The sequence below is a fragment of the Convolutriloba macropyga genome, chromosome 6 (assembly GCF_964194025.1).
Source record: "Convolutriloba macropyga chromosome 6, txConMacr16.3, whole genome shotgun sequence".
In the NCBI taxonomy this organism is placed as follows: domain Eukaryota; kingdom Metazoa; phylum Xenacoelomorpha; order Acoela; family Convolutidae; genus Convolutriloba; species Convolutriloba macropyga.
Genome location: NC_134473.1, coordinates 12,618,440 through 12,641,739, shown reverse-complemented (window position 1 = coordinate 12,641,739; position 23,300 = coordinate 12,618,440). Strand labels below are relative to the sequence as shown.

Here is a 23,300-nt window from a genome sequence, read left to right as displayed (position 1 = left end):
GGTTTTGCAGTAAAGCTTTAAAAGCTATTAAAATATCACAAAATTTTGATAGAACTCATATTTTGAATAGCTCTATATTGCTTAACTAAATTTTGCAGAAAAAAAAATAAAAGTTGAAAATAATAAAAATGTTACAATTGATTACATGCATTTCAAAACTTGCCCATAGATGCGTGTTTTTTCTCATGGCTGTCTGTTTTCAAAACAAACTTCTGTTCTAAATTTTTTTCCGCTGCTAAATTAGTTTGTAGCTAAAAAATGTAGCTATTTTATTTAACTGAATAAGTTTTCAGCAGACAGCTACAGAATTTGAAGTTTATAATAAGTCTCAATAGTTTTGCTTCTTTCTAGTGAACTTGGAGCGTCTTTTTGGTTGTTAGATATTTTTGCAAGATCCAGCTTATCTAAAACTTTTTCTTGTTTTTGTGAATTTGATCTAATTAGTAGATTTAGGCCCTGAAAGCCCTTCTTAGAATTGATTTCACCGTAGCAAACGAATTTTATTATTTGCTGAAGTAATAGATTTCTATCCGCGACAAAGTAACTTTGCTTTTTTTCTGAAATGAGACTTTTGCTTTCATAATAGCAAACAAAATTTATTTTGGCCATTTAAAGTTTCTATAGTTGATACCGTTGAGAATTTGAGAGAACGATCACCTCTACTCTCGTTCTCTTACAGTTTTAAATTCTGGGGGGGGGTCGACACTTAACTCACAATTTTACTGACATTCACAACGAGAACTAAAATGATCTTCAAAATTTAATTCCAATTTTTGTATCCTGGATTTCTGCCTTTGACTGTGTTATCGTTTGGAGACCAACAAAAGTTTCGAATATCTCATCAAAATAACTGATGTGCAATGTTTCCACCCGTTCCGCGTAAAATTAATGTTAGTGTCTAGGATGATAGTCTTATATTAAGAAAATATGAAAAATAATTTTATCAAAGATCTATTGAAATGAAAATAATGGTCGTTCTAATTATCATTGCAGCGTGGTGTTATTGTATCGTTGGAACCGAGATTTGATTGTTAATATTCCAGAAAGATGTCTCATCATTGTATTCAGTGAGTATTACCAGATAAGAATCTGCAGCCATATACTTTCCATAGCTGCATGTTTTCCCTGTTTCAGGTTGTACCTTCGCACTCATTTCATACACCTGTTCAGGTGAGATAATTTCTATGGAGTATATTAACAGTAATTGAACACTCATCACTTGCTGTGATTATCAACTATCATCTGTTGAGTTAGGAAATTTGGAGGGATACCAATAATTTGGCCACTTAATCACTCTATAACCGACATTTATTATCAATCGGCTTCCCTGGCTTCGCCTTTATCAACTGGTCTTTCGTATAAAAAGAAAATAACAAAGCAATGTGACAATTCCCCCTTTAGAAAGCTAATAGAGAATACTTATAGTGTTATATTTGCTTTGCTATTGGCGTCTAATTTTTTGTTTGTTTATTTTTGTGTTTTCTTGATTAGGAGATGACCCTGTTGTGAGGGTGGATGTTCACGCGTACTTTTTGTTCATCCTACCAGGCTTCATCTTCCACACAGCCTGGTCCCTTCCCAGAAGATGTCGCATGCTCAAAACAACTGCCACAATGCAAAAGGTTTAGAATTGTTCAGAAAATGGTACGGCGTTTGTCCGATCACAGGTTGAAAGAACGTTGCAAAATTAATTTTAAAAAGAATTATATAATTAATTTTTTTTTGCAATTCGCAGTTGCGCGCTTTATGATTTGATGTTCGGGTGTAGGGTGTCGCCACTCCTCCCCGATCTTTGCGGGATATTGTAACAGAAGATCGAAGTTAACTTCACTTAACTTAAATAAACAATGCTTGTCGGTAATGTGCATTCGCAAAAACTTTCCAACTCTCTCATCCACAAAATCCAAAGGGATGAACGATAAACTCAAGGCACAAAAGTTGACGTTTGATGTGATTTTCGTTAACATGAATTTAAGAAAACTTTGAGAAACTATCTACAACAAACTTTAAAGACAACTCGAAATTATTTGTTATGTAGGAAAAAAAATTTCAACCTTCTGATTGAAAATTTCAGAAACTGGAAACTTTTTCAATTATTGTGAACATTAACCCACCCATTGCATCATTTTAGAACTCTTTGACAAAAATCCATAGTATCAATTTTCAATCGCCATAATTTTAAATTTGAAGAGACATAGACAATTAAAAACTTTTCCTGATCAAAAACGAAAAAGAAAATATCAAGCAAACATTGTCTTATGAAAGTTAAAGTATTTAATTGTCATGTATCTCAAGCTATAATTTTGAAACTGAATCATTTCATGTTGTGATCAATCAATTAGGTTCACAAGAGAAAAGTGGTAAGAACAGTAAGCAAGTCCTTGGAAAAGTAGTAGCAAAAAGATGGACCAGAAAACTTTTTTGTTAAAAAATTTGTAGGAAACAGCTGAAAAATTGTTAGAAAAAGAAATATTGACGTAAAAAATATTTTTGTTCCGACCCCACTTGTGGGGGGGGGGGGAGGAACGATATACTCAAATGGGTTTTTTTTTCTTCCGTGAATTTTGGCCGACCGATATATTCATCGTAGAGAAATGTGCGTGGTATCATTAAAAAGCTCGTCCAGCGTAGAATTCGAAATTAAAAAGATTTTTTTGAATTTCGTTTTTTTCGAGGAGTTATCGAGGTTTAAATTTTCATGTGAACACTGGATTTTTGGTTCACTTTTGTTCCCTTTAACCGTAATTTTCGTTCGAATTAACGTTTTTTCTACAAAAAATTTAATTCAAAACTAGATTTCACGCCAAAAAGTAAATCGATTTTAGGTTTTTAATAGACGAAAGGAGATAATGAAGACTAGTTCTAGTCTTAGAGGGAAGTTTAATATATAAAAAAAATTCGAATTAGGTTTGGGAGCTCTTTTTTTAGAAAATTTTGCAATTTTTTTTGTTTTTTCAAGTCACCTAGAGACTACTAGACATTTTTGATATTGAAGTTCCGTTAATGACAAACGTCTTTTACGATCAAATGAAGCCCAATGAACAAAAAATTTGTTTCGGAGGGACCGCTCATGTTTTTTTTTGGACTCGTATCTCAAATTTCGTAATTTCAAATAAAATTTTGATATATTTTTTGAGGTTTTTGCTAAAGTTTTATAATCCTATGGCATAAACTTGTTGACTAAAGGTGCAATAGATTTGCTAATGAGCATTAAGTGAACCTATCTAGTGCTGTGAGTGGACAGCTAATGCCTGTTAAGACTTTGAAAATAAATTTTCGAAAGTTTTTTAAAATTAGTGAATCATAAACTTATTTTTGTGAATTGTAATTTCGTCTCAGTAAAAACAGCATTGAACTCCTTCATACCACTGCAACATAAGTTAATCTCATTGGCGGCTTTATCAAATAACTATTGGTTATACGTCTTCAATGCCACAAGATTTCAAATTTTTTAAAAAATTTTTTGGACATTTCGTTTTATTGGTTCATTTTGAAATCCTATCACGTCATCCTAATATTGATGGCTACATCTTCCTTTAGTGAAGACGTCCAAAGGATCATAGATAAAACTTTCTGAGAAAAAATATGGTTTAAATGGCTTCAACACTTTCTTCTCCCATTTTTCTAAAGAAATTTTGGTTTTTTGCCTGTATTTGTTGTTCTTTTTTCATAGTCATAAGACATATTGTGATGTCTTATTGATTACATAGGCATCATAAACATCCTTGTATTCACATCGTGGCTTAGCTGAGCGTATTCATTGAATTCCTATGAAATCTTTTGAGTTTAATGGTTGTTAAAACTTTAAAAATATTTTTTTATTTTTTTTTGAACATAAATAAACCTTAAGCTTATATTCGTGGATTGTAAGTCAGTCTCGGTAATGACAGAACCGCTTTTCTTCTACATCTGCAATAATTTACTTAGTTAGCGGTTTTGTCTTCTAACTATCGGTTTTTTTGACTTCGGTGCACGAGTTTTCATAATTTTTATAATTTTTTAATTTTTTTTTAGTAAATTTGGTTCCTTTTGAAATCGTATTACATTATCCTAATACTGATAGCTCCCATTAGCTTAGTGAAGACGTTCAATGGATCGTTGAAAAAGTTTTCAGAGAAAAAAACTTATGGTTTAAATAGCTTCGACACTTTCTTCTCAATTTTCTACCGAACTTTTGGATTTTGCCTGTTTTTGTTGTTGTTTTCTTAGTCAATGACTTGTTGTAATGTCTTACTGATAAATTATGAATGACAAACATCCTAGTCGTCACAGCATCTAGGCATCAACTAGGCCTTCCGTTGAAAACTGTAGATTTTTTTGACTTTGATACTATGGGTTTTCTCAAAAATTTCGTAGTTTTGATGTATTTTTCTTTGCCATACGACTTATTGTGATGAGTTATTGATGTCACATGAATGAAACCTATGACTGCTACTTCATCGATGCAGAATTTAGTGTTTTTAATTAACTTAAAATGTAGCATTTTTCAAACATCTACTTTTGTTATCTCTTCATTTGGTTGACAGTTAAGTCAAAAATGTAGATGAGCTCGGGTCGGAACATCATGTGCGAACGCACATTAACGAGCCGCCTTGTTCGTTTTAAGATTAGTTTTTGAAGAAAACATGAGTTCGCATATTATTTGCCAAATTTTCATTTAAATTTTTTATCTGATTTTATTTTTTAAAAAAAACAATAGCTCCGGTTCCCTTTTTATATCCAATTACCATTCACCGTTACGGTGCTAATACATCCCAAAGCTCAAATTTGATGAAAAACTTTTGGTAACTGTACGTGTTGCAAGTTTGAAAAATTTTAGAAGCATTACATTAAAAAATTCAAGCTTTTAAAACTACAAGAACCTAAAATCAAAATCAAAATCAATTAGTTTGTAAAAAAGCTGAATTGACGATAATGACAAATTGGGGCAGAGAATTAATAAAATAGCATTTTATCAACTGAGTAAAAAAAACTTGATCAATGATAGCTCACTTCGATTTTTCATTCACTTGTAATGTTAAAAATACAAAAAGTTTAACGTTCTAATTTCTCAGGAAAAAAATTAAGTCAATTGATAATTTATTTAATTGTCTTGTCTGTCAATTAATTAAAGCAGCACTGTTTTTTTTGAATTCTTAACCGTGCCAGTGTTGTTATGTTGAACAAGAGTTTATCAGTAAGCAACAAAGTTTTGGTTCTCTGGCAGAACCCGTCAATTGAATTTGGTCAAACTTTTTCCCTTCTAATAAATGTTTTGGTTACTTCAACGGAAAACAATGAAATGTAGTTGTCTTCAAAATTCGTCTCCGCTATAAAAAACAAACCTACAAGATTAAATTAAATTTGTTTTCAGAAGCTAAGGACATCCACTCAGCACAAACACATCACTCAGTTCCAACAGATCATCAATAGGTTTCTAGAAGCCTAGTCTAGTGATGCCTTGAATCAGTAAAATATTAAAAATGAGCAAAATTTGGAAAAAATCTTGCGAAAAGGAGTATAAAATATGATATTCAACTTTCATTTGCCAAAAAACTCTGAAACTAAAATTCAAAAAAATTATACAAGAAAGTTAAAGAAGTTGTTCTTAACTTTCAGGAATGATGGTTTCGTTCTTCTTAAGGGGATTGTTATTGCAAGGTTGAACAATTTCCTATAATTATGGAAATTTTTGTCCAGTTCTTAAACAAAAAGTGTTGAGTTATCAAAAGCTAAGCCCATTAGGTTGCAAGAGTGACCAAATAAAGCCACTGTTCACCACATTTTGAACAGTAAAACTTTGCTTTTTTTAAAAAAAAATGATTGATATCAGAGTATTAAAAAAGATGAAACTAAAGAAAATCTCCAATTTCAGGAGAGGCAATAGTCTTGTCCGAGGCAATAATATATCACTACATTTTTTTCAAAAAAAAATTGTAGAAAGACTACTAAATTTGTTGTTTAGTGCGCAGGACTTTCACGAAAAAGTGAAAAATTGTTATAATTATTCTGAGAGTATTAGATAGATGTTATAATACAATTTATGCGAGCATTAGATAGATAGATAGATAGATAGATTAATTAGCTAATTTTTGGTATCATCAGACTCACATTCCGTTTTGGAGCTAACGTGATCTCAAACTAAATTTAAATTACACTCTACATAAAAATAAAAAAAGTATTGATATAAGGACGACAATTTTTCATTTTTTTCGGATGTCTGTAGCACCTGCCTCTGGAAGCTGTGGGTCTGTTCTGCACAGTCGTCCCTGTTCTCTCTGCATCTATAAATGCTGCTCTGATCTACATGGTACACAGCTATCATGGCATCACATACCTCAAGTCACTAGTAGTTGCCCTCATATATGTACCTGTGGATCTACCGCCTGGACAACTGGCATCCCTATTTAGTGTAAGTATAATTGTATAACTACCTTGATCGAATTGAAGCAATCATCATAAGCGTCCACCGTACGGCACTTAAGCTATTTTCCAAATGAAACAAAGAGGATAAGAATTACGTATCCATTTAAAGGACTAATTTTAAGTAAGTATAGTCAACATTTACAATACAGACGTGACAATCAGCTCCAAAACTGATCAAATTTACTCAAAATGATGGTACAGCGGGAGACACTTTCAGGATTCCTTGGCTAATCCTTCCCGGGTTGAAGTTTCTTTGATTTCATACAAGGATCATATATGATTTCATACTGTCCATACTTGATTTCTTAGTGCGATCCTTGTATGAAACCAAAGAAATCATATATGATCCTTGTATGATTACCAAGAAATCATATATGATCCTAGTACGAATACCAAGAATCATTCATCTATTTTTTGAAAATCTTTAACCATTTATGTTTTGTTGTTTTTATTGGGTGGTGCATCACCTATACAATGCCCCGGCATCACATTGTGATCCGCCAAAAGACCCTAACGTACAATATCAATTGCAAGTTGTGCACAAAATAAAGGAGTAAGTCCAAACAAATAACAAAATTTTTGACTTACTCTGAAGCCAGTTTATACATATAAATGCTCATTTATAAAAAAAAATAATCAGGAAAAAAATTGGATATCAGGTCAAATTCGTTTTCTGAATACGTTTAAACCACAAAATTATTCTTTTAGCGCACATAAAGAATCAAATGTGGAGTGCAAATACGATATAATAATTTAATAAGTCCTCTGACTACATTATACGGGAATTTGTGGCACCAATCAATGTATTATGTGTCATATATGACTTTGTATGAAATCCAAGAAATTTTTTCAACTTCAATGGAAAATCAAAATTATACAGTTTTTAGTCTTTGATTTTTTTTTGTATGATCCTGGTATGATTTCTAGGAAATCATATATGGTCCTTGTATGACTACCAAGAATTCATACAAATCATATATATGACCTAGTATGATTACTAAGAATCATATATGACCTAGTACGAAATCATAGAAAGTTGTATGATCGTTGACCCGGGTTATTTCATATTTGAAGGTCAATAACGACAATGAGGCAGATAAATTTGTTTTGTCAAGTTCGGCAATTTTTGCAAAATTTTAAAAGGATCTGAATTTTTCTGTTAATGCACTCTACGGTTATCCTTGACTGCTATACGACACAACAATAGTACTCTTACGTAATTTCAGGACTGGGAATTTGGTCACGTGGTGTATCTGTGCCATGCTGGGGAAACTCTCTCATCCTATCTGCAGTCTACTCTTCTTCTGCACCTCATAACTAGTCTAGCTATACACGGTTAAATTTTTGCAAATATTTCTTTTTCTTTTAAGCTGTTGCAATCCATCTTATGCACCTGATGCAAATTGTTTACTTCGAGATTATAAAAATAATACAATGTTCTGATACCTGGATGGTATTCCTCAATAGGTTAAAATTTGAGATATAAGGCCACACAAGACAAAATGGCATATCCATTTGTTCACCCTGTTTCCATTTTGACATTTGCGGTAGATTAGACAGAAAATCTCAGTCTAAGGAGCTCATGTGGTGTCCATAATTAGGCGGCTGTCCTCAAGTACAATAATATTACAGCAGCCATCTATCAACCTCTAACTTGTTTTTGAGTAGAATAACTAATTTCTCATGCTGTCTCAATACATGGAAACTGAGGACTTCATGTAACTGCGCCCAAAATTTTATAACATTTTAAAATTTAATTGTTCTCAAACAAAGTTTTTAGCATTCATTTAAGTCCGGTAGGTATTGTTTCTGAGATAGGAGAACGAAAACATGATCTCGGAGGCCAACTCGTCTCTATTTGTGAATGCCTGATTCTAGTAGTGTGGCACTGTGTGAACTGCTGTCATTTCGATTAATCTTTTTTAAGAGTTAAAGGAAATTGACAAGAGTCAGTCTCTCGCAAAGAGGCAAAAAAAAGTTGCTCTACTATCATCCTCATGTCACTGCCTCATCACAAGCGTTGCTTCAACGGGTATCTAAGTATACTTAGTTTCATCAAAAGATGCTATTTCAAAACCTATCCGTTTAACAAAAATTATTGAAATGCGCTCAAACAACGCATAAAGTTATAGTAAAGAACGGACTAACTAAAAATTAGCAACTCTAAAAGAACTAGTGAGCAGGTTGTTTTGTTAATAGCTCGATTGGGTTTTGATAGGCTAGCTTAGGCTTAACTGCTGAAACATAGAAACTGCTGAAACGGCATAAAATGATGATACAAACGGCAAACTCAGCTTTATGTGTACAAAATATCTGAACACTCAGCTCATTATTCTAAATTTAAAATTTGCACTGAATCGGCACTGACACCCAAACGCGGGCACGTAATTTTTTAGAATAACTTCTCAACTAAATACATTGATAATACTTTTATTGGGTATAGATAGATGTCGAAGTCATTACTATTCTGTTCTATCAGTCTCTCCTCGCCCGCTTCCTCCCCATGTTGAGGTTTAGATCTAAATAATCTCTGATCAGACTGTCTCAGAATAAAAAATCTACGATTGGACCAACCTAGACAAAAATGACTTCTGATCAGAATATTTTGCGTTTGAATTCAGACTAAAATGCACTCTTAAACCTCCTCTGACCAGAACATTGTAAGCTCGATAACCATTCCTGATCAGACTTAATGTGTGCTTGCATCCACGTCTGAGAAAACGAGTGCGTGCGCAAATTCAACCCTGATCAGACTGCAGTGTGCTCAATTTCGCCTCTGATCAGACTCAAGGGCACTCGAAATTGGGTCTAATCATACCCAAGTGCTGTCAAAATAGTCTGATCACAGAATGGTTATAAACATGAATGGATCGCCTAATACCGCTATAATATATCCATTTTAAAGAAATTGATATTTCCCGTATCTTATTTAACGAAAAAAATTCCATTCCTAAGAGCATTGCCACTGATAAAAATGAAGCCATTAAAATTAAAATCATATATTTAGTAGGCCGTTTGTTCATGCATCTGACTCAATAGATTAGCCTGGACAGCTTTCCATTAAAAACGTCTTCATCTACAGTTAATCAAAATAACTTCTAAAGAGGACCGGCATTTGATATCAGTTGGTTCTGATCAGCGCCATCAAATTCTAAATACTCTCCGATCGGAACGCTGCCGTATTGTTGCTGCTTATGGGAACAACATCTCTCAGTAAACAAAATACAAAAGAAAACTGAATCAAAATGCGCTCAAAATGCTTTCCGATCAGATCCAATTGCATTCGAAACCTTATCTGATCAGGCAAGTGTGCGCTCGAATTCGCCTCTAACCAGACAAGTTCCAGTCGATTATCAGATAAGATTGTACTCGAGAATTTTTCTAGACCGTGCAATTCGAGCACAGCATGCGCCGGTGAGCGCTTGAAGATGATCTGATCTGAGGTCTATCAGTCTGGACACCTGGACGTGGGTTTTTGCTCCTTGCAACTCGTTTTCGCACCGTTATGCGGCTGGCTTTGTCATGCTGGTTGCTTGAGAACATTTTTCCACTTTCAACAGGATATTCTAACAATTGGATTCTTTTTTATCATGTTTGGTTCTTTCTGAGCCTATGAATTCGTTTGGCCGGCATATTTTTTATATTCATTTATTTTCACTCTTTATTTTTTAACGATGTGTGATTTCTAAATAAGCTACCTATTTGGCGCTGCGTCATCACACTGCAGTGACAGTTTAACCAAATGAATGGGTAAAATGTTTGCAGCAAAGTTTGTGTTCGTAGATATTCCAACCATCAAAGAAAAGAGGCTATGAAAAAGAAAATACATTACAGACTTGGGCTGTTTGAAAGGATCCTGAATTAAAATATTAGATAAAAGCGGAAATTCAAAGCTGATTAACCAAAACCGGGTACAATAAAGTTTAAGTTTACAAGTTAAAGTTCAATTTTGGTAGTACCCCATGTGGCAATTGATTCTCGCATGGCTTCTATGACCTCTTTGACCTCTGGGTAGAAGTACTTGTGTTTATTTCCTGGTCTCCTCTTGTTCATAATCGACGGATCCACCTTAAAAACACAAAAGGTTATAAAAACTTTGCAAGTTCGACCCAATTGAGTTTTTTGTTTATTTAATCATTCATATAATACAAAGGAAAGTCTACGAACAAAATCAATGATAGGTATTTTTAAACCGAACAAAAAAACGCTTTGAAAATGTTATTTTAACAATTGTAAAACAACGGAGAAACCGGTACAAATAGACGTTACTTAAAAAATAACAACAAAATATGCAAATGATTGTCAAATTTGTTGTTACGCACTTGAGCAGTGTTGAAAACTAACATATCTAAAGCATCACACAGGCTGATTTCCAAGACGGATATCACTTCTGATCAGAGCGGTTCAGACAGACACCGCTACTGACCGGACTCAAGTGCACTCAAAATTTTTTTGCGCTCCAAGTTGCACTCGCAGTGACCTTTTTATAGACTAGAACGTGCCCGAAATCCAGTTCTGATCGAACCCACCTATGCTTGATGATACAGCCCAAGTAAGCCCGAAACTGCCTATGATCAGACTCAGGTACGCTCGAATTCATTTCTGCTCAGACACATCTGCGCTCAGAATGGTCATTGAAAAGTCTATCCTGTGCGCGAAATTGCCTCTGATCAGACTATCCTGAGCCCGAAGTAGTCTGATCAGAACAACGTAATGATAAATATGGGATTTTTGTCAGTGTTCGTATATCATATTCATTCCACAGAAGTTTAATTTTGATCAAAGCCCTCGAAAAACTTTTTTGTACAACATCTGAAAGTTGGCAGATTTTCATCAGGAAGATGTTTTTCTCAACAGTTGGTTATAGTTTTTCCAAACGTGACTGGTGCTTGTTAGCTGCTGAAATTTTTGGCTCTGGCCAAGCACGAATGTCAGTGAAGTCTCTTATCCGATAATCCGAGTATTCTCCGTTGGCTTTTAGAACCAACAACTCTAATTATAAACAACCATTTGATCAAAAATTGTTCCAGTTTCGATTTGACAGCGTCCTATTGAATCCGTCTAAGGCCAAACTACACTGCGCTCAAAAATGTGTCAAGTTAGGCTTAAGTTCACCTCGAGATCACCTCTGGCCAGAGTCGGTTGCGCTCGGATCAGCGTCTGATTGGACTCATGTGTCCACTTCTGATCAGACATGACGAGCGTTCATGAGGTTGCCCAAACCATGTGCGTTTCATTGCAAAACGCACAAGTGTAGGTTAGACTGAGACTGATTAGAGTTGGTTCCCGTACCGAACCTGCAGAGTAGATCAGAGCTGGAGCAGGGTAATTCCATGGTTATGTGCGCTATCATAGCTGGAACAGAGCTCCCTCAGAGTACGAGAGTACGCGACCTCTCAACTCTGGGTCTTGTCTTAAGAGAGTAGAACCCAGAGTAGGACTACTGTGGTGTCAGTCCTGACAGAGTTGATCACATAATAAAACTAAATATATTGCTCTAATTTATTCATTCTATAAGAAATGATGTTTGAAGTGCTAACATTATCTAAAGAAAAGACCATTCTAAAAGTATTGCAAATGAAAGAACCCAACCGCTGTGAAAAAAAAGTATTTAGTATACCGTTAGTGCATGTTTCTGACTCAATAGATGAACTTAGACAGCTTTCCACACCAATCGTCATGTTAAGCAAATTTTCCTCTTAAGTGGACCTGCATTTTCTTTCAGCTGGACCCCTTTGGTTCTGATTAAATCAATCTGACTCTAGATGTGCCTCTGATCAGAATGTTGTTTTTTGTTGCCTCTTAGCAGAGCCAACATCTCTGAGCCAGCTCTGTCAAGAGTTGTCCCAGATTAGGCCTGGTTGGAACCAGCTCTGTCAAGAGTTGTCCCAGAGTAGGCCTGCCCTGAGCCCGCTCTGTCAACAGTTGTCCCAGAGTAGGCCTGCTCTGAGACAGCTCTGTCAAGAGTTGTCCCAGAGTAGGCTTGCTCTGAACCAGCTCTGTCAAGAGTTGTCCCAGAGTAGGCCTGCCCTGAGCCAGCTCTGTCAAGAGTTGTCCCAAACTAGGCCTGCTCTGTCAAGAGTTGTCCCAGAGTAGGCCTGCTCTGAACCAGCTCTGTCAAGAGTTGTCCCAGAGTAGGCTTGCTCTGAACCAGCTCTGTCAAGAGTTGTCCCAGAGTAGGCCTGCCCTTAGCCAGCTCTGTCAAGAGTTGTCCCAGACTAGGCCTGCTCTGTCAAGAGTTGTCCCAGAGTAGGCCTGCTCTGGGCCCAGCTCTCTCAAGGATAGCCCAGATTAGGGCTACACTGGGCAGTCTTCTGTCAAGGGTGACTACTATACTTCTTCTCTGAAGCTACTCTGTCAACCTTTAAAAATGTCCTGATCAGACTCTGATCCAGCTCTGCGAGTTTCCCTGAATTTACTCTGTTCCAGTTCTGATCTGCTCTAGAGTTAAGGTACGGGTTTCGATCTGGATCCACAGCCTGTGCATGCACACCATAAATGTCCATGAATGATATCTAAGAACGTTTTGTGATAGTTGAATCATCTCAATGTAGAGCGTATCGCAAACACTGTTACGCAGTGCAAAAAGAAAACCTAATAATTGATTTTTTCATATTCAATTAACGAACTTAGATGTTTTATTTGCGACCAATAAGGCCCCTTTTTTCCGTCAAGTTTAGCGTTGATCTTATATAAATTTGCTATTTGCGTTTCTAATCGTATATCTGACATAAATTTGCTTTTCTTGGCGTAGATCTTACATTTTTTAGCGTTTATTTTAGCGTAATTCTCACAATCTTGCGTTGAATTTAGCGTCGATTTCACATAACTTATAAACATGTGGTTCTTTAGAGAAATAAGGTAGGCTGGCACAGTGGTGGCAGAGTCGACTCGCACGCTGGAGCTGAGTGGTTCGAGTATCACAAACCAAGCTCTAAGCGTTTAATTTTTATAAGATTTAAGCTAAATTTAAAGCAAAATTATGTAAGATCTATGCTTAAAAAGACAAAACTATGTAGGATCTTCGCTAAGAAACGCAAAATTGAACGCATTCATCGCAAAATTATGTAAAAGAATTGTGGTGATTTTTCTGACGTGTCAACGCTAGTTATCGTTATAATTTTGGCAGTTGCCGTTATAGTTATGTCACATAATTTTGGCAAAATTTCTCGGCCCGGATGTTCTGACCAAAAAAATTGCTCAGAAAATTAGAAAATGCTCACCTTTCCACTCTTGTTCATGAAGAGGATGCGTGGTACATACCCCCCATCTGGTTTGTACTGATCCTCTGTGGGTTCCTCTTTGTTCTCAAGATTCACCATGAGGAAGTGACGACTCATCATCTCTAACTTCTTAGAACCTGCCATCTACACACAAGATCTTTTTTAGTGGTGTTAATGGAATCTATGCTGAAACGACACCGAATATTTCAGTGGTCAAAGCTCAATATCAAAACACACGGATGCGATATTGATATAAAGATGTTTAGATTGCATGCCTAGAGTTTTTCAAAAATTCGCTTGCGTCTCAACTTTATGGAGTTCATAAAATATGTGCTACATATCATACGTGCTCAATTGTTGCCCAGTAGAAACGCCAGTTTTTTCTTGTATTTTTTTCAATATCAAATCAGAATTTTCGTAATTTTCCCGAGTCACAAAAAACATTTGCATTAAAAAAATCATAAAATTTTGATTTCAAAATTTTTTGCTGGTAAATTGTGAAAGCGCCACTGCATAAGTTGATATTCAATTGAACTGTGTTTCATCAAAATGTTGAATAACAGCTCGTCTTTTGAAAAATAATTGCTGTAGATGAAATTTTTCCTAACTACTCTCACAATGCAAACGATCGGCAATTTTTCTAGCTAATTCTAATTTAGATACCAAGTGCATTTGAAGGTAATTAGGTTCTCAATTATGAAAGTTCGCAATCAATTAAATATTGACCTGCTAAATAAGTCAACTCAAAGCTTCTAAGTAGAGTGATAACTAGGTGTTTGAAAATGATTTTTTTTCACGTGCGGCAATTTCACTCCTGTTTCCACTGTTTCCCTTTTCATTTTTTATCGAAATTTTTAAAAGTTGATATAGGTGTTTTAAAAGTACACCAATACTTTCATTTACCCCTCAAAAGGCATCTAATGGTTTTTCAAGACAAAGACGCTATTTGTCCTCATAAAATAAGTTAAATTTTTGAATTCTGTTTGCTTTTGCAGTTCTTTTTGTTCTTTAATCAATAAGACGCATCACTTATCCGTCTCATCATTTGCTCTCTATTATGTTATTTTTAAATAATATAACGAGTTAAGTTGAAATTTAATGGTTTAAAGAATTTGAGTGTACTTTTATTCAGTATCTGGATATTTCCATCTTTTTTTATTCTTTCTATTGCTCTGTCACTTTGTCAGAAAAATACAGCCATCACAGGCTCTTTCAATGGCCATTGTCGAGCTAGATTAATTTTTTCGTTTCAAAACTTGAAGTTTCATCTACGATGACACCACTTGTTTTCAAAAAAAAGTTTGTGTTTTTTTGTTCTGCTAGTTTTTATAAATTCTTTGTTGTTCTGTCAAATAATTAAGCGAACGACTGGTCACTTTGTTCTTTCATGAGTCATCGTGGAACTTCTTTTCAATCATTTTCTTCCATAACTGACAGCTTTCATCACTCTGAGACGACATGTTTTGAGTTTCCCGTTTTTTGTAATTGCTTTTTTATGGCTCTAACGCTAATTTTTTATCGTTAGTTCAAACTTGTTCTACACTTTTGCATAACTGAATTCCCTCAAGTGTTTCAGCATACTGTTAGTAATTAAACTGACTTTGATACCATTTGATATGGAAACTAGTTGAAATTTTGCTTTTATCTAGCTTTTTGGTGCCACTTTTGTTAAATGGTAAAACAAAAGTTCTTTTGAGGTAATATATGCTTTCCGTACATCCATATTGCAAAAAATTTTATGTATTTTGAGACTAAGATTTGTTGACCTTGATGCCACAGCTTCAATCACATCGTGAAAATAAAGTTTGCCAAAAGTTGTTTGTTTTCCTTTGAGTTTGTCAATATAACGAGGTTGATATTGTTGACTTCAGTTTGTTCAACTCTTTGAATTTCAAAATCTTTAATATAGTACAGAACCTGCTAGGTTTTTGTTATATTACCGATGAGCCTCAAAGGTGGCTATTTTCCGGCAAATTGCCCCCTATGTTTACTAATTCAGCAAATTAGCTATTTTGATTACTGCTTACCAATAAATTTCAGTACTATTTCAGATTGGTTTTTCCAACAGTTTTTTTGCATGTTGATCAGGTCCCACAACTGTCCAAGAGATTAAAAAACTTAACTTCATACTACTTGCCCTGGGAAACATGAAAATATGTATCGCATCCAAATTTCGCGGTTTCCTAGGAAAATTATGAGGTTTTCATGGAAGATGTACAAGAACTTAAAATGCTTACAGAATTTTTTCACTACTTAGTTAAAAGTAAATACTAAAACCATAGGAAAACACACAAGTGAACGCGTTTATTCTTTTGAATACATTCATAGTGACTGGGAAGAATAAAATTGCAAAACGAAACATTTTTTACGCAAGGGGAATTATTCTACTCTATTGACCATATTGACAATATTGACCTGCTAAATAAGTCAACTCAAAGCTTCTAAGTAGAGTGATAATTAGGTGTTTGAAAATGATTTTTTTCACGTGCGGCATTTTCACTCCTGTTTACACTGTTTTCCTTTTCATTTTACATCAAATTTTTTAAAAGTTGATATAGGTGTTATAAAAGTACACCAATACTTTTATTTACCCCTCAAAAGGCATCTAATGGTTTTTCAGGACAAAGACGCTATTTGTCCTCATAAAATAAGTTAAATTTTTGAAGTCTGTTTGTTTTTGCAGTTCTTTTTGTTCTTTAATCAATTAGACGCATCACTTATCCGTCTCATCATTTGCTCTCTATTATGTTAGTTTTAAATAATGTAACGAGTTAAGTTGAAATTTAATGGTTTCAAGAATTTGAGTGTACTTTTATTCAGTATCTGGATATTTCAATATTTTTCTATTCTTTCTATTGCTCTGTCACTTTGTCAGAAAAAATACAGCCATGACAGGCTCTTTCAATGGCCATTGTCGAGCTAGATTAATTTTTTCGCTGCAAAACTTGAAGTTTCAGCTACTCTGACACCACTTGTTTTCAAAAAAATGTTTGTGTTTTTTTATTCTGCTAATTTTTATAACTTCTTTGTTGTTCTGTCAAATAATTAAGCGAACGACTGGTCTCTTTGTTCTTTCATGAGTCATCGCGGAACATCTTTTTGATCATTTTCTTCCATAACTGACAGCTTTCATCACTCTGAAACGACATGTTTTGAGTTTCCCGTTTTTTGTAATTGCTTTTTTATGGCTCTAACGCTAATTTTTTATCGTTAGTTCAAACTTGGTCTACACTTTTGCATAACTGAATTCCCTCAAGTGTTTCAGCATACTGTTAATAATTAAACTGACTTTGATACCATTTGATATGGAAACTAGTTGAACTTTTGCTTGTATCTAGCTTTTTGGTGCCACTTTTGTTAAATGGTGAAACAAAAGTTCTTTTGAGGTAATATATGCTTTCCTTACATCCATATTGCAAAAATATTTATGTATTTTGAGACTAAGATCCGTTGACTTTGATGCCACAACTTCAATCACATAGTGAAAAAAGAGTTTGCCAAAAATTGTTTGTTTTCCTTTGAGTTTGTCAATATAACGAGGTTGATATTGTTGACTTCAGTTTGTTCAACTCTTTGAATTTCAAAATCTTTAATATAGTACAGAACCTGCTAGGTTTTTGTTATATTACCGATGAGCCTCAAAGGTGGCTATTTTCCGGCAAATTGCCCCCTATGTTTACTAATTCAGCAAATTAGCTATTTTGATTACCGCTCACCAATAAATTTCAGTACTATTTCAGATTGATTTTTCCAACAGTTTTTTTGCATGTTGATCAGGTTTCACAACTGTCCAAGAGATTAAAAAACTTAACTTCAAATTACTCGACCTGGGAAACATGAAAATATATATCTGATCCAAAATTCACGGTTTCCTAGGGAAATTATGAGGTTTTCATGGAAGATGTACAAGAATTTTAAATGCTTATATATTTTTTTCACTACTTAGTTAAAAGTAAATACTAAAACCAGAGGAAAACACACAAGTAACCGTGCTTATCCTTTTGAATACATTCATAGTGACTGGGAAGAATAAAATTGCAAAAAGAAACAGTTTTTACGCAATGGGAATTATTCTACTCTGATATAAAACTACAAAAATCATCAAGGAAAGATTATCTTGAAGCTAAAACGATATTTAGTGAACAATGTAAAACAATGAACGACTACACATTAATGTACCAAAAACAAGATTTAATTATACTGTTATACAATTTTTTGAGAGCTTCAGGAAGATATGTTTAGATGGTTTCCCAATCAATTTATATTAGTTACTCAAGGAAAAAAACAGGACAAGAGGGTATAATATATATAATAAATATTAGATTCAATGATGATATAAAACAAAAACTGAAGAATTCTATTACGACCCAAAAAACAAAACAGCTTATATTGAAGAACTAACACAATATCAAATATTTATTAGATCTACAAAATGTAATTATTACAACAATTTGAGGTTAATGTGCCTGTTATTGTTCAGACCCCTCTTGAGGGGGGGGGCAAACTTTATACTCAAATGGATTTTTTTGTTCAGTCAATTTTGGCCGATCGATATAATAATCGTAGAAAGTTGTGAGTGGTATCATTAGAAAGCCCGTCCCGCGTACAATATGGAATTAAAAAGATTTTTTCATTTTTCGCTTTTTATAGGGAGCCATCGATGTTTAAATTTTTGTGAATATTGACGTAATTCAGCTGTTTTTCTTTTCACATTTTTGACCAAATTTTCGTCAATTTTGACCAAATTTTTGTCAATTTCGGTAAAATATGTTAAAATTGTTAATTGTAGTGTTGTTGATTTTATCTTTTAAGATAGAGGAGGATTTTTCAAAATTCAGATTTTTTCGACGAGAAAAATGCTTTTTTAGCACACATCATTTAATTTTGGCTTTAGGAGGATTCTGAGATTATAATTTTGCCAATTTTTTGCAAATTTAAACTCGATAATTATGGAAAACGCAATTTTTATTTTTGACAAAATGAAAAATTTTATGAAGAATTGATGCAATCCGCAACCATTTCAACAATTGAGTGTTTTGTCAGACCTGCAACAATATCTGAGCTGATCTTGACCTCACCATGAATCCTTATGATAAAAAATTTTAGATTTTAATGGCAAGCGACCTATTTCTCAAATTTTTTCCGCTATTTAAATGATGTTTTTTATGTAAATTACGGACAAGATATTCAAACCAGGGCTCAATTTATGACAGATATTAATTACAATAAACGAGACTCAACGAGACTACATCATGGCTTCAGAGTTTATAGCTCTGTACCATTGTTTTCGTAAAAATTTTGTGGATTTCTCGCGTTTTGTTTTCATTTCGTGTACTTTTTTAAGCCCACTGAACTATTGTCCCCAATCAAATATCCAGTGAGCTCTCAAAAGCTATAAAAGAGCCTAGACAATTTTTCAGTTGTTGTCTAAATTCTGTTATGAATTTGAATACAGTTGTTTTAAAAAAAAAACCGGTGAATTGTATTTTAGTTTATTTCTCTCAACTTGGGGCGCAGTCCTAATAAAAAATGGCAGAGAGCAACTTTCTCTGAGTAAAAGATTTATGTCAGAAACGGTTTTCAACTAATGGTTTATTTGTTTTATTTTAAGCATAATTGAGTATTTTATGAGTTCATTTTGTTTCCTTGTCGAACTATCACATTCTTTGCAAGAGCAATTTAACAAAAGCATAGTATGAAAAATTCACAGCGTTCGAAAAAAGCCGTATCTGGATATGATAACTGTTTTCGTTGAATAGTTTATGCCTTTAGGGCTGAGACAATGTTTTTCGCAAGTTTGTGGATTTTTTTGTTTTTGCCTATATTTTTCCTTCATTTTGTTGTTGTAAGACATATAACTGATAATGATTGATCTCAATTGCTTTCCTGGGACGCAAAATTTCAACCTAGGTAAATATATCAGTTTATAGCTGTTTGTTCTCATGACTTTCAAATCAAATTTTAAATCAAATCAAATTTTTTTTCCATCTGTTTTTTTCTCGCTTTCACTTCTGTCTCCATGCAACTCAATCTCACTCATTAGAAGTTTCAATTGCTTTTGCTGATTAAAACATATTTTGTGGCTTGTTTATACGATTAGACTGGTTGCTTCAAGCATTTAGTTCCATAAAAAGTTTTCGAGATTTCTATACTGTCCAATTTTTGAGTTTCTTTTCGCTGTCATGTCTGAGTAGTCTTTCTATAAGGAAGACCCGTTGATGTTAAGATGAAGAGAAAATGACAATTTACAGCTCTTGCAGGTAATATCTTATAATTATAGTGCCTTGAACAGTGTCATGTCGCAAAATTTTGGCTTCTTTTATGTATTTGTTTTTTTTTTGTGGGCTCGTGACTTAGTCTCATTATTAACAGGTCCAATTCGCTTCCTGAGGTGTTAAAACTTATTATACAGTTGCGTTTTATTGTAGTCCTAAATCTTTTATGACTTTTGATGTTATTTGTTTTCAAAATAATTTTGAGTTTTGAGCTTTGCCTTTTAATATTTTTTTGGTCGATTTGTAGCTAAGTCTCTGTAAACACAGGTCACAATGTGTTTCCACTGAGCTAAAATTTAATTCTTATTACGGTTTTAGCTTCAAACATTTGTTTCTCGCCTTTGTTACCACTGTTACCACAAGATTTCATAAAATGCTAGATTTTTATATGTTTGTACGTTTCAATGATTTTTGATTTGTTTTTAAATTATAACAATAATCGTTTATCCCATTGGCTTTGATGTTTTGCGCAATCGAACATTGGATAATGACATGTCCCAATGTTTTCCTATGTAGATATTTTATACTTCTCATGCTGAACATTTCAACGATTTTGGTTGATATCTAGTGACATTAATAACTGTGAAATTAATTGTTTTGAAAAAAAGGAAAAGTGTTTTTGAGCTTCGCACTTGTTTGCTCTTTTTGTCGACCTGTTAACCAGTCGCATGGGACAAGTCTTGTATCTTTTTTAATGAAGTAATAGCTAAATTGTTTTGTTTTGCTTTTTATCTGATGCGAGTTTGATTTTGTTATGATTTTTTTATTATAGACATTGAGATTTGGTCGTAAATAATGTTTGTTGTTTGATTTTTAGTATTGTCCTTTCTAGTAGTCCTATTATCATCAACTTTAATTGGCCCTCTAGCTTGGCATTATCGTATTTCATTGGTTGTATATTGAACGATGTGTATGTTTTGGAAAGTTTTCCATCTCTTCATCATTTGGTGGCCAATTAAGTCAAGAATGTGGATGAGCGGGGTCGGAACATTATGTGCGTACGCACATTACCGAGCCTCCTTGTCTTTTTCTCAATCCCAACAATCCACAAAGGCGATTGCTTTCCGGTAATGTATGCTATTATGCCACTAAGTCGATTTGGTGACTCCTTACATTCAAGTTACACTAACATTTCAAAGTTGTTTTTTTTTCAACATTTTTCAACAGTTTTAGTTTTGCAATTTGATCGAATTCCACGAATTTTCAGAAAATAACGCAAACCTAAATTCAAAGCTAGAGAAAACCTAATTTTGGGCGAAACTTAATCTTTTTTTAGTTAAGTTGAAGAGACTTAAACTTAGAAGGCTTTAATCTCTCATCACGTTGAGTTCTGGTCTCAATCATGTAGTCCGAACGAGCTAAACTTCAGATAGCTGCAAGCAAAGCAAAGCGTTGCCTCTCATTAGAGAACGAGTCTTCCGACATCAGTCGATAATGATCAAATCATGTCATCCTTGTTTAAATTTTTGCTACTAGTAAGCATTGGGAGTAATTACCCAGGGCGAGACGGGATGGTTCTCTAGCAAGATCCGACGAGAATCTTGGCTGAATGACTATCTATCAAAATTCTGGAGAAAATTTTACAAGACGATGCATCCTCTTGTAAGGTCTTGTTTAGATTCTGACAGAATCTTGTAAACTCTTACAAGATCATCCCCAGTTCACTCGGTTATTAGTATTCTACTCACAAGTGGTTTCAATCTCCGGCATGCCCCACACCAGCTCTTGTGTATGATAATCATCACTGGCTTGTCTTTGGCATGCTCTTTGGCGTAGTCCAAGGTCACCCATTGTATATTGTCCCCGAAACCCTTGCTAGGGGCTAGGTGGCTATCTGGTTTGGTCTCGTGGGCGGTGGTCGTCGTGTCGCTCTCCGCAAGAGCAGGCGTTAAGTAAAAGGCCGCAATTATTAGTAATATTATGGTTGATAGTGATTGTTGAAGGTTTGATTCCATTTTGTAAGGCTCAGGTGAAACGAAACTTGATACATGTTGACATCTTGCTGAAAATAACTAAGGTGTTATCTTTTGCAAAAAAAATCGCATACTTTAGCAAGATCTTGTTAAGTTAAGTTTCGATGAAAAATTTTTTCGTGTCTTGATAATCTGTTGTTACAATACAAAACTTCTTGAAACACTGGAAGGTTTGTACAACCCGTTTTTAATATCAAAAATCTCAAAGTTTCGTTTCACTGATGTCTTTTGGGAAATATGTTAAATTTGGACTATGGAGATATTGCAAAGACGCTTTTTAATTGTGGTCAGTTAGGAATGGAACAGAAATGCGTGAATTTAGAGCTGGAATATTGTATTAAGAACTGCTGGTTATGCTGAAGGAACTGAACGCATAACCAAATACGAAAACTGAGATATCCAAACGAAATACGAAAATTGAGATTTTCTTCATATCAAGCATTTGTTTGCCTTTTGCATGCTTGCCAATGTATGGATTGAGTCATTTCACAGCCTTCGTTGGACTGAAAATTAGATCCGAATAATTTTTGAACGATCTAAGCGATCCATATATTTTTTCTCCTGTTTGGAAAATGAAGTATTGGAATTTTTAGCTAGCTTTAGACGATTTGGAATACGCAGAGAAACCTCACCGCCATGAAATCAATGCTCACCAACATACTGTTGTTTTTGTTTTTCGCCAGGTAATTTAGCAATGATGTCAAACAATTGCTTTTGTAAAAAAAAAATAAATTACCTAAAATTGTTATTGTTGGCCGTCTTTAGTCACGCGAGTTGAGCTGTGGTCGTAAACAAAACGCAATACGTTGAAATTGAATTTTCAAAAAAAAGAAACGTGAAAAATGGGCTGAAAAGTTGGGGTAAAAAACAACAATGTGAATGGGGGTAAAAATGGGGGTAAAAAACAACAAAAAGAAGGTTAAGTTCTATTAATTCATACTAATATGTAATGCTCCAGAACAGCTGAGCAAAATTTCAAATGCAACAACAACAATATCAACCAACAATTCCAGCATTGTAACCACAATCGTGACCGATTACAACCATCAACTTGATGACGTCAGCAATGAGAGAGTGTCCCAATACGAGGTGGGGAAGATAGTGGTGCGGTGGCTGGTATCAGTGACAGTTGCCATAGTAACAGGAGTCCTCTGTGGGCATATATCTTACTTGTATACTAAATTGTACAAGATGACATATCATAATGTGCCTATAGTCGAACCTTTAATGGTGAGTGATTGAAATTTTAAAATCTGAAACGATCACATATGCACTGTACCCATATGACCCTAGTCGGTGTTATAGGAGTACCCGTGTCGAGGAATGAGTGGAACAAAAATTTAATAAATGAGCGGAGTTTGAGCGGAAGGCCCAGCAAAATCGGCCCAAAGTCCATACATTTTTTGACTGGAATGAGCGGAATT

General features: G+C 34.4%; 2 protein-coding genes across 5 annotated transcripts in view; one reads left to right on the top strand and one right to left on the bottom strand.

Annotated features, from left to right (window-relative positions):
* Window positions 1–23,300, top strand: part of LOC142340786 (Na(+)/H(+) exchanger beta-like) — a 134,924-nt gene that overhangs the window by 71,124 nt on the left and 40,500 nt on the right. For all 3 annotated transcript variants that reach the window (XM_075391495.1, XM_075391497.1, XM_075391496.1), the window contains 6 exons: window positions 994–1,067; window positions 1,135–1,170; window positions 1,492–1,622; window positions 6,206–6,391; window positions 7,632–7,740; window positions 22,835–23,106. In XM_075391495.1, coding sequence (XP_075247610.1) covers window positions 994–1,067; window positions 1,135–1,170; window positions 1,492–1,622; window positions 6,206–6,391; window positions 7,632–7,740; window positions 22,835–23,106 — 808 coding nt within the window. The remainder of the gene's footprint in view (window positions 1–993; window positions 1,068–1,134; window positions 1,171–1,491; window positions 1,623–6,205; window positions 6,392–7,631; window positions 7,741–22,834; window positions 23,107–23,300) is intronic.
* On the bottom strand, window positions 10,251–22,378 carry LOC142340785 (thioredoxin domain-containing protein 12-like). 2 transcript variants are annotated; one of them, XM_075391494.1, is made up of 4 exons: window positions 22,129–22,378; window positions 21,592–21,867; window positions 13,629–13,772; window positions 10,251–10,473 (listed from the first exon to the last, which is right to left on the bottom strand). In XM_075391494.1, the coding sequence occupies exons 2-4, from the start codon at window positions 21,856–21,858 to the stop codon at window positions 10,342–10,344; spliced, it is 543 nt and encodes a 180-aa protein (XP_075247609.1). In that variant the 5' UTR covers window positions 21,859–21,867; window positions 22,129–22,378; the 3' UTR covers window positions 10,251–10,341. The 2 variants fall into 2 exon arrangements, with proteins under 2 accessions (XP_075247609.1, XP_075247608.1); XM_075391493.1 differs by having other exon boundaries at window positions 22,096–22,375.

Coding starts and splice junctions, on each gene's coding strand:
- LOC142340785 (XM_075391494.1), bottom strand. CDS start 21,858: ATGGAATCAAACCTTCAACAATCACTATCAACCATAATATTACTAATA. Junction 13,773..21,591: donor GCCGGAGATTGAAACCACTT/GTGAGTAGAATA, acceptor TCTTGTGTGTAG/ATGGCAGGTTCTAAGAAGTT. Junction 10,474..13,628: donor TCATGAACAAGAGTGGAAAG/GTGAGCATTTTC, acceptor TGTGTTTTTAAG/GTGGATCCGTCGATTATGAA.